General features: G+C 37.7%; 1 protein-coding gene across 1 annotated transcript in view; it reads left to right on the top strand.

Annotated features, from left to right (window-relative positions):
* The window catches only part of FARSB (phenylalanyl-tRNA synthetase subunit beta), a 35,872-nt gene that overhangs the window by 9,991 nt on the left and 13,829 nt on the right, over positions 1 to 12,052 (top strand). The window contains exons 11-16 of the mRNA XM_054639200.2: positions 162 to 223; positions 638 to 845; positions 1,269 to 1,349; positions 4,297 to 4,389; positions 5,234 to 5,351; positions 10,507 to 10,659. Of these exons, the coding sequence (XP_054495175.2) occupies positions 162 to 223; positions 638 to 845; positions 1,269 to 1,349; positions 4,297 to 4,389; positions 5,234 to 5,351; positions 10,507 to 10,659 (715 nt within the window). The remainder of the gene's footprint in view (positions 1 to 161; positions 224 to 637; positions 846 to 1,268; positions 1,350 to 4,296; positions 4,390 to 5,233; positions 5,352 to 10,506; positions 10,660 to 12,052) is intronic.

Genomic DNA, 12,052 nt, shown 5'->3' with positions numbered 1-12,052 from the left:
TTCACTTTAGAATGCTAAATATAGCCTAATATTCCATATTTGTCTTCTGTGGGTGTCATTTTAGTATGGCATTTAGAAGCTAGATTACTGAGATTGAATCCTCTTAGGTAGAAATGGCAGCCACTGTATATGTATATTAAAATCTTTTTCTTTCTTTTTAGGAGCTGGCTTATCGAACAGAGAAGGTGAAACCTGAATACATTAACAAGAAAGTAGGAATCAGGTGTGTTACTGCAAATTAAAACATAGTTTTTATTAACCATGACAAAGGTACTAGAAGACATTGATTATTGCATTGTTTTAAAAATGTTTAGACTTTGTGATTTTTTTTAATTTATCAAAACTTCAGGGGTTATCTTGGGTAATTAGATCGACTCTGTAACAGAGTTCCCTGCTTTCAGAGAAAGTGAAGGATTCTTTATGGCTTCCCACGACTGTTATTAACTAAAGGAAAATGACCATCTCATGAGTGAGAATCTGAGCTGGTTCTGTTTGAATGCTAAGTCTGTGTACAGTCCATACAGCACTTAGAGATTGTTCAGGATATGAGGCAATGCAGAGAAAACATTGATTCCTTTACAAAACCAGTCAATACATTGCAACATCCATAAATTACCACTCTCTTGTTTTGTTTCAGTGAAACTCCATCGAGCCTGGCAAAGCTGCTGACTAGGATGTGTTTGAAGTCCCACGTCACAGGGAATGGGAACCAGCTAGAGGTTGAAATCCCTCCTACCAGAGCAGACATTATCCATGCCTGTGATATCGTAGAAGATGCAGCAATAGCTTATGGTTATAACAACATTCAGATGCAGATCCCGAAAACGTACACCATAGCTAATCAAGTAAGATTGCTCCTTCAAATAAATGCTCTGTTGTCAGTAAATGACTGCTGCATGCCAGAAGGGCTTTGGGGAAAACAGAACCTAGGAATTAAATATTTTGACATGCTTTGCCTTGAGAAGTATTTACCATGGATGGGATACAAAACAGATGCCCCGCTGATTTGAATAAGTCTAAGACCAGTGGTTGCTGGTACTTGAAAAAAGACAGGGTTTAAGTAGAGAACCCGTATTAAATCTCTAATTGGGAGATTCATTTCCTCAGGCAAGCCTAAAGGCAGCTGGCTAATGCTTTCAAAAATTTTAAGCACACAAACATAGTCCCTCCCTAGTGAATTCACCATCACGTAACAGGCAGAATCACCTCGGGAAAGAATAGCAAAATGCTTTTAGATGGAAGCTGAAAACTGTTTTGTTTCATTTTAGCTCCCCCTCAATAAGCTTGCAGAACTTCTGAGGCTGGACTTGGCAGCTGCTGGATTCACTGAAGCACTCACTTTTGCCCTGGTACATTACATTGATTTCATATTTTTCTTAATTGCATGTTTGAACAGTGATGCAATCAGAACTGCAGAGGGAGGTCTGAGGATATGTTATTGTATAAATGTATCAGTATCATCCAGTGCTGTTTTGGCAGCTGATTGTTTACTAGGGCTTTGGAATCACAGTATAATATTTGGTGAGTTTGTAGGTCAGAGAAATTAAATGAGTCACTGTTAATGTGGTTCTAAGTATAGAGAGGGAAATAGCTGCTGAAGGACTGGTTTTAGTTTAACTTGATAGGATGAAATTGTAAGACAGCAAATCTCTCTCAAGACTTTGGTCACCAGATGTGAAATTCATCCTAATTCAATAATCTGGAAAAACAACATGAAAATTTAGTACTTTCTGGTGGGTATTCCTATAGTGTATTGAGATTTACCTGTTTCTGTATTTCTCTTTAGTATTGTCACTTGCCCACGATTCTTTTGCATTCAGTCTGCAAAGAGCTTATTTTAAGAATACTCATAAAAAAGTTACAATATACAGACACTAGGGGGACATCCTTTGTAAATTTCACCACGGGTATGGTTTTGAATAAAGATAACAAATTGATATATGGTACATAGATAACAAATATAGATAAAAAATATAACATTGTTATCACTGGTTTTAGGTATTCTTTGTTACAGCCATGGCAGTAGTCTTTGACCAAGAATTAGGACTCTGCAGCAGCAAGTGCCACTCTGGTACTAACTGATGCCATAATTTGTACTATGGAAATTATACAGCAGGATAATGTGCTAAACCAGAATGTACAGTAGGAAACAACATCTTTGTCATGGCCACTTGCTCATGCCCCTTAGCTGTGAACTGGATCAGAGCACCTGATCTGCTATTAAAAACAAAGATGTTAAATATCCTCCTATGCCCTCCAAATGTATGTGGTAACTATCCCCATATGGAGACTGGCATAGGCAGCTATTGAAAATATAATATACATTTTTAAAAATCCTTTCTGTTGCAAGATCAAAGCCTTTGCCTAAATGTTCAGTTTGTGCACATTTTACCATATGGGGAGCTCCATCACATATTCTGTTAAAATCTCTGTGGAACTTCTCAATTTCTTCCTGAACCTAAAACTTACTAGATGGTCAGAGGTATAAATCCTTGAAAGTACACAACCTCTTAAGATAAGAGAGAGTGGCTTACTCACAGATTATTTTTTACTAATCTACTCAAATATTTTAAGATGCAGCATTTCAGGCTCCTAAAAAGACTTCTGGCATTTGAAAGATTCAGGTATTGCAACCAGATTTGCTAATTTGAATGAACTGAATAAAATTTTAACACTTTAGATTTCACAGAGCTTGAAAAGCAAAATTTGATCTCATTCTGAAAAATATATTCCAGTTTTAATATTTGGTTATTAACTCATTTAAGTAACCAGGACAATAAGTAGTATTGTGCTGCAGTGCTAATATCTGACAGAGGTATTAAGGCCTGTGGTTACTGCCATGTTGAGGCAGCAGTACATATAGACAGTTTTTAAAGTTTTTCTTTATTCATTAATATAATTATCCAAAATTAATATTTCTTAATTCATTATTCATTTTTGAGTGCTGCACTCTTGCTTGATTCTTAGAACACATAGTTCATTTTTTCAGCACCAAAAAGGTAACATGTCTGGAATATTTAATACATTATGTTGCTACAACTGAGAACCTTTATGAACTGCAACAGCAGAATTTTTGAAGGTCATGCAGTGTGTCATGGTATCACATTTCCTATTTGTATTTCTGCTGTGGCAGGATAAAACTCACAGTCTGAGTGACACTTTATTAAGTGAGGCTTATGACTTTGATAGAATTTATGCTACAACATTCTGTACCCCAATTTTACATGACAAACACTGCTTATGTATTTGTGCACTCAGTCTATTTCTTGGGTAGAGCCCCAAGTTACACTTGTACACAATAATGTTGCCTTCTGTGAGGAGCTCCAGTTTAGCCAGAATCCATGTAGTTAAATCACAGTAACATGCTGTAGTTTAGGTACACATCTGAAAACTGTTTAACACAGTTCTCTCCTCCTAAATTCAGCATTCCTTGTGTTATTTGGGATTTTTAAAAAATGATTATTCAATAATCCACTTTTTCAGATGGTATCATCTGCTCATTTTTCTCACAGTTGGTCTATCAACACACTTTGTGAGTGCTGCCAGTGCAAAGGGAACACTTCTAGGAGACTGCAGTACACAAGCAAATCCTCAATTACATGCCTAGTCTGCTACTGTTTCTTTATTACTCTAATAAAGCTATAAATTCTGGAAATCTGAAGTGTGGATCTTAGAAGTAGCATCTATTGCAGTATGTGCACAGACATGGGCTGAGCCTGATAAAGTGAATGGATATTGTTTTACTTACCAGCTTAAAACCACACCTTTAGAATACAGGCTTTAAAAACACTTCAACCCAAAAAATTGAACAAACTACAAGAATCTTATACACAGCTCTGAAAATTGAGGTGTTTTTCATAGACAGTACTGTACAGTATCTAAGTAAAGTAAAATCTCCTCAAGGGATTGTTTTACTTTGTGTGAAAGAACAGATACCAGTCACTCCACAAGTGCTATTTTCAGAATAAAGTACTTCGCCCACTGCAAGTCAAGCTGCAGAATCTGAGCCTGTTTTTAAAATAAATTACAACAATCCATGACAGAAGCCTAAATAAACACTTGCTTTTTTTTTTAACCCAGCTTAATTTTATTTAGTAATTAACACTTATAAATAAGACTAAGTAGGCAAACTGGTTTAAGACTGAGGCTTAATTTGTATTACGAGTGTTACATGTGAGAGGCTATATTATGGGGCAGTGCTACAATTCTATTGTTCATTCTTGAGATCAAATTTCATCATTGCCTTACTGTCTATTTTAACTACTTGACCTTGATATGTTTTTGTCTCATTTTCAGTGTTCTCAAGAAGATATTGCAGATAAACTTGGCACAGATATCTCTGCCACAAACGCCGTGCGCATCGCAAACCCCAAAACAGCAGAATTTCAGGTGACATCATTTACACTCAGAGCAATACTGTCATGGGTTCTATATTTAAAAAGGAGAGAAAGGAACTTAGAGGAAATAAAATTTATAAACTATAAGCTGCATATCCTGCATTAAAGGGCTTGTGTATATTTATGTGCTGAATGTGTCATCTTCTGTTACTGCACTGAGAAATCTCTCTTCCAGTGTGAAATACTATCAGATTTTCAAGAAAGCAAAGTACCATGCCCTGTGTGGCAGAATGTGGCAAAACTGGGCAGTCTTATTCAGAAAATCCCAGATGGTTGATCAGCTCCTTTATCTAGAAACCCTATTCAGCATAGAAGGAACTGTTAGACTTGGCAGTCTCTAAATATCCTGAGCTTTGGGTAGGAAAAATTTGGGGTTTTTTTAAATATTGATCATTACTATTACTCTTGGTTTGTTTTTTTTAATTCTGTGATGCTCTTGAAGTATTTTAATACTTCTTTCTAGATCATTTGATCTTAGCTAGAGCAAACTTAGAATTTGCCTTTTGTATAAGTGAGAGTAAATGTATGGAATTTTTTTTCACTTTCTGTATTTTTTTCTATGCTGCACTGCAACTCAGCCACCTGTGAAATGGTACCAGTTCTTAAGCTCACACATAAACTCTTTGAGAAAATGCAGTATATAAAATATGGAGAGAATGTACATTTCCATGTTTAAAACTTCTAAATGAAAGTTGCTTAAACAGAAGAGATAAAGGCAGTATTTCCACTTGACTACTTTTAAATTAAATTCTTGTTATGAATGGACAAAACAAAAAAGAAGAAAACCAGGTATTTTGGAAGGTATTTGACTTGCAGCATCTCTGTTTGTCCTGCAGGTGGCACGTACAACCCTCCTTCCTGGGCTGCTGAAAACTATTGCTGCCAACAGAAAGATGCCCTTGCCTCTCAAACTCTTTGAGATTTCTGACATTGTAGTAAAAGATCCTAATACAGGTAAGAAGAGAAGGTTCCTCAGAATCTTTGATAATGGAAATACATTTGCATACCAAATAGTAATAGTAAAGGTAATCTCTATTTCCTTTAAAATAGGCATTTCCATAATAATAACTACAATGGGATTTTGTGTTAATGTGCACAGCACAAGATTTAAGAGCTTGTTTTACAGGCTGGATTTTAGAGTGGCTGGAAACACTGTTCATTTTAGATGCTCTCTCAAAAGTACAAGGAGATACACTGCAAACTGCTTTTAGGCATCTAAATATTCATTAAAATCTGTCACAGATACTGAAAAACTGCAAGCATAAACAAGACTAAAAAATAATCTGCTCTAAATTTTTGTTGCTTTTAATCTAGTGCTCCTTCATATTCTTATCAGGAACATAATTGATATTTTTATCAGGGATGTATTCATGAGAGAACCTGCTGGCAGTGTTTGCAAGTGGCACAAACCCTGGAAAGCAGAAATAACAAAGGCATTTTGCTGTTACAGTTCTAGAGCCTGCTTAGGCCACTGCAGTCTCAGTCATGTGCAGGGCTGTGCCAGCTGGAAAGCAGAATGTCTCAAGCCTGGGAAGAGCAGGTTTTATTTATAGGCAGATCCTATAGAGAGCAGTTATTCAGAGGAAGATTTTGGGGTCAGTGTGTCTCAACATGAATCCTTTTTCCATCATCTTTAAATGTGATTGCTTGTATTTGTTCTCCCAAATTATTTTCTGAGAAGCTGATAACTGATAGGAAGAATAAGATTGGTAGCAGAGATACAGGATAGAGAATGGAAAAGTCTGTGTAAAAAACTGTATCCATAAATAAAAAGCTCCACAGTATAAAATTTCCTCTCTCATTAATAAAATTATAATTCTTATCTTTCCACTTCATCCAGCTATGCTAAGAAAGCATGGCTGCCCTAAGCTATATAGCCTTAATTGTTGTAAGTGAAACAGGCAAAGCAGCTGGTTCACTTTCCAAAAGCTTCAGTGAAATCCTTCCTGTGTTTTGGGGCCTCTTTGCACTGATTTCCCTGTATATGATCAAAATTTCAAATTACCTTTATCTGGAAAAATATATCACAATAAAATGAACTGTAAAAATGTATTTTTAAATGTTAAAAATTTGCCTAAATTTTACTGATTCATGTCTTTATCTATGGTATATTGAGAGAAAAGGAGTGCCCAAGCTACAGCTTTTGGGAGGAGTTGAATGAAGTTTTGCCTCAGTAAAAAGGCTGACATTACTTTAAATTCAGTAGTAGCAATGGTTCTGTTGTTTCATTATCTGTTTTCAGATTTTACTGCTGGTGTTTAAAGTATCTGGAATCTGCAAACCAAAGTTTTATATAAGGCCTAAACAAAAAGGCAAGTAAATTGCTTTGGTGATGAATTTAATTGGTAGATTACCTTTTTTCCTTTTTGAAGGAAAAAAGAGCCTTGCCAAGCAAAACAAGCAGCTTTAGCAAACCATGTAGGCTCTTTTTTATTAAATACAGACAATTTGGTGGTGCAGCTCATTCCTTGTTGGGCATGCAGTTAGCTAGAATGCAAAAAACGTGGGACAGATGGCAGAATGGCATCAGCTTTCTTTAGAACCAAGAGTGGGGCTGTTTATCTTGGACTAAGGAGCACATTTAGTCTGGCATTATAAAGTTTATGAGTTAAATTATTCCTAATTTTATTTCAGGTTTGTCAAGTGCAGCTCTTGAAAGCTTTCATTTATGTAGATGGCTGCTTAACAGTTTTATAAAGAATGATTTTATGGTGTACTTAATTTTGATGGGAATCATTGCAACAGACAAAGACTTCTGAGACAGCAGCTTTGTGCTGTCTGCTCTTGGGCAGCCCTCTCATGGCCTGAGCCCTTGCAGACTGTGAGCAGTATCTGAAATGGGTTTTAATCTTGTGTTTAGAATCACTACTGTCTTCCCCAAATTGTCTCCCAAAATTAAACTTGCCTAATAAAAAGTTTGGAGGTGGGGAGGGAGTGGTGGAGAAAGGCAAACATTGAAAATGTGAGGTTGTCCTCTCACATATGGAATGAGATTTCTTGCACAAGGCTTATGTCATCAGACTGACTTAATTTAATTTTATTATTTCATGATTTTGGCATGCAGAATTCCCAATTAATAATTTCAAAAGTATGGGTCAAAAGAGCACTGAAATGAACTGTATTTGAAATGGCATCTTGCAGTGATCCAGGTGTGAATGAACCAGCTCTTTTAAACACTCTGGGTTTTCATAAAGTACACAGAACTTGTGCTTACCAAGGTGAACTGAACATAATTCTCTTCAGACTTACCTCACAGAAAGTTTTGATGTATTAAATTAGCAAAATGTGACAGATTTAATATAACTAAATGGAACCAAATTTGAGCAAAAATGGTTTTTCTCAGGGCAGAAGGAAATGTGCTGATTTTGACTATGTTGCACAGCATTTGTGTGGGTAATTTGTAGCAGCAGGTAATCACTTCTGTAGGATGGTTACACTAGGTTAGGGTATAAATCAGCACCTTTACCACCAGGCCTAAGAGAGAATACCCTTTTTCTCACCACAACAAAAGAAATTAATCCATTAGAAAATCATCTCTGACCAATGATCTTGGAGAATCTGGCAAGCTTATGGTAGCACACATTTGGCACATTTTACATCATCTGTGAATACAGCTGCTGCCACCTTTTGAAGCATATTTCCAACTGTCTGGAAGTGTTGGTTTTCTGCAGAAAATAGTTTGGGAGGCTAAAAGACAAGTTTGCATGAGCAGGTGTCCCCTTTCAGATCACCAGGTCATTTCTCTGAAGCAGCTCTAATTTTCAAGGGAGCAGTGTACAACAGGGCTTTATCTTGCTCTGCACTCTTCTGGCTCACATATTCCTAAGCAGCTGCCCATCCTTTGGATTGTTTTCCAGCAGCATCCCCAGGAAGTGCTTTGAAGTCTCAGAAATATATACACACATATATATATATATTTATGTATAATTTGGGTTGACATACTTGGCAAGCTCACTTGAAAAATAGAAATGTTTCATGGCATGACATGAGAGCTCTTAAGTGACTTATAAAGAACTGAAGCATTTCTAACATCTGCCAGCTTTTGCCTACAAATCCCAGTATCTTTTTTCCTTCCTATCACTTGTGGGGAATGAACTTCCTCTGTTGTGATAGAACTCTGTAAAGGAGTAAATTTTATAACACTTGAAAAAAACAATCTTTCCTTTACCAAATATTCCTAAAATTGAAAACATGAGGTATAAAAAATGTTGTGTATGTTTATTTCTGATGCTTTAGTTAAGAACTCTGGTCTGAAGGCACCACTGATTATCTTAATCATACTGAAATTAAAATTCAGATAGTTGTCACAACATCTGCTACTATAATTACTCATAAAATAAAGAAACCATTCTACTGAATCTCTAGTCCAAAGAACATGCTGTCTTAGGGAAGGAAAAATCATATTTTTCTATTCTGTTGCTCAGTATAACATGAAGATAAATGGTTGACCATCTATGACAGCACTACTTGTTGGTATCTTAGGGCTGGGAAACAGAGACACAAGTGACACACAGAGAGAGCAGCCAGAATGCTCAGACCCAAAACCAGACACTGCATTTATTGATATTTACCCCCTGTAGCCTTTACTTTCCTGTGTTGCCATTGTAACTTCAGGATTGGATTCTCCAGCAATATTTAACACTGCACATTATTATAATGACAGGAAAAAAACATGGAGTGACAAATTGGAGACTTACTGCCACTGTAAGTTCAGCTTTCAGTGGCTGATGAGAGAACTTGCAGCTGTGGTCCTGAGTAGCTGCCCTAGAAATTTTGAAATATTCCTGCCTCAAAAAGGCTGAGCTTTCATCTTGTGTTTAGGCTCTGCTCCTGTGTTTTAACCTATTTCTGGTCACTCAATAAATCTTTTCCTGTTTAGTTCCTGATTTTTTTTGGCACTAAATGTTTAGTTGGATCAAATAAACAAGATGTAAATTTCATTTAATTTTTAATTTCTCATGTGGTAGGTTAATGCCCTGACTGTACCTCCAGCTTGTCAGGGCAGAAGCAGGAGAGCTTCTGAGGCAGAGGAGGGTAATGCTGCCAGAGGGCTCCCCTGCCCTATGGCCAGGAGTAGCTCAGGGATTTCCCAGCATAAATGTGATTCTTTGTAGTAAGAAGCAGTGGATTTATCAGCTATGGACTCCATCTGCCTCCTCAGAGCTGTGCAAACTCCTGGCTTCCACAAAAGCCTGTGCTGAAGATATTTCACTGCTTAACTGTCTGCTGCCTGAAAAAGCCATTCTTTTTCTTGTTTCTTTGAGCTTGGTTCTTGTTGACTTGATCCAAATGCTGAAAGCCATGATTAGTAAAGCCTCAGAAGCCCCACTAATCCCAGACAGTGTGCATTGCAGTGGGGTAGCCTCAGGGTACAAGTGTAACAACATGCTCCTACATACTTATTCTGAAAATTAAAAAAAAGGGAAACAGTTTGCTGAAATCAATAATGTCAGAAGGCCTAAGGCAGGGGTTTGACTCATGGATTTGTCCCAAGTGGGAGATACTTATGTCACTGTCTTGGGTTTGTGCAGTGCAGCACATTTTTCATCATCACTTGGTTGCAGAGATGTCCAAAATGATCCCAGAAAGCATCAGTTGTGATTTGGGAACCTCTGTGAATTAAGATCTTTTCACAGATCACCATGCTAACATTATTACACTCATTTCAGGTTGGGGGCAGGTTGTTTTGTGCTGGTAGTTGTCCTACAGCTGAGTTCTATAAATATTTAGCTTTCCCACCAGCACCACAAGCTTCTCCATGCCTGCTGGGTATTTACATTTTGGCTTGTCTATTTTAAATTTCTTTAACACTTAGCTTTACACTTGGTACCTGTCATTGCATACAAGATCCTTGTATATAGCAACCCTCTTTGCTGCTCAAGGCATAGGGTACTTGAAATCTTTCTTTACATTCTGACTGGGTTAAAGAAATTCCAGTATTTCCTCAGGCTACATTGCAGTCTGTGAGAGAAGCCATTTTACATAGTTATTTCTCCTTTCAGCCACAAGTGCCTCACAGGACAGAAGAAGAAAAGTGATACAAAAGGCAAGGTTAGTTAGAAGTGTGATAAAGTTTCCCAGGTAACATAATTGCCTCCTTCTTCTGCAGATGTAGGGGCAAGAAACTACAGACATTTATGTGCTATTTATTACAACAAAAGCCCAGGCTTTGAGATCATCCATGGTTTGCTGGACAGAGTCATGCAGGTCCTGGAAGTACCACCAAATGAAGAGAATGGCTACACCATCAAGGCAGCTGAAGGTAAGGAAGAAAGAGCTACAGTGTACAGCTGAGGTTGTTGTGGAACTTAAATGTTCCCCTACAACCTGAGGAGAATTTTTGGTTCTTGTCAGCATAGAGACTAAGGATTAATATCATTATATGTGCTGTCCTACTGCAGCATGGTGGAATGATAGTGAAAAGGCATTGTCTGCATTCACTGATGGTAGAATGGGATTGTTGTCTTTGTGGGAGCTGCCCTGAGTAGATTAATGTAGTTTGTGAGTTCACAGCTTTTCAAGGGAATTTATAATAAAGCATATGCCCTGAGCTTCATGGGCTGTTTATCATGATTTAATCTGCTGATGGCAACAGGGTACATAGGCATTCACTGACCTGATGCACATGCCAGACACCCACTGTATCCTCCTTGGCTAACAGAGCCTGGAAAAGGCAACTTCTTGCACTTCATCTTTTGGTTTCTAGCTTTATCTATAGCTTTTTTTTTATAGGTACCTTTTACTTATACATTCATGTGAAGACATATGCCTTATATATCTTTGATTCAAAGAGCTGCTGTCTTAGAGACTGACCCTGCTGCTTAGATAGTTGTATAACAGCCCTCTTCCTTCTCCATACAGGGTGAGCTGCACATGAATTAAAAATAACATCCTTAAATGCAGAATCTCCTATGTGTATGTGCCTGTACATGTAAGAGAGAAAGCAAGCAGGCTGACCCGATTCCTTCATTGCAAAAATACAGGTTGATGGAAGAGAGCAGCACCAGCAACTCATCTATTCTGCTACCTAAAATAACAGTGTAGAAAATCCAGAATAGAAAAGCACAGCTGCAGGGATGGCAGCTATGATTCTATTTACATGTCATGCAGTGCTGCTCAGAGATGAGACACTGACTCAAACTGACTCAGCTTGAAGGAGTGCTGCCTCCATCCTGCACTTCTGGACCAGTGGCACTGACACAGGGGCCCTGGCAGCCTGACCCAACTCTGCTGTTCAGAGAACTTTAATGGAAGTTTGTTAGGGGTCTCCCTGTTCTGCAGTGTGCTGCCAAGATGCCAAACAGAACATTTGAGCTAAGTGGTCTTCTGGCACTTGAGTGCACACTTGTGTCAGACATATTGATGCTTTTTTTGAGAAAGTACTGCTTTGCTCAGTATTTTTAGGCAGACTCTCAATGGGCTTGTTAGAATATTGTTAATAGGATGCCCAGGTTGACCAGAAGAATGTTTAATACAATTATACTTGTGGTTCTAATTCTACCATGTAATAGCAAAGCCTCTTGTTTGGAAGGGGGGTGTGGTAGTGGGGAGTTAGGAAGAGCCTCTGGGAGTTGGGTACTCAGCTGCCATTGAAGTCAAACTGAAATGTTCTACTCCTGTTCAAAACTCTTCTGTAGCTGGTTTTTGAATAGACA

This window comes from Agelaius phoeniceus, chromosome 10, assembly GCF_051311805.1.
Source record: "Agelaius phoeniceus isolate bAgePho1 chromosome 10, bAgePho1.hap1, whole genome shotgun sequence".
Lineage (NCBI taxonomy): Eukaryota > Metazoa > Chordata > Aves > Passeriformes > Icteridae > Agelaius > Agelaius phoeniceus.
This window is presented reverse-complemented; position numbering and strand designations above follow the sequence as displayed.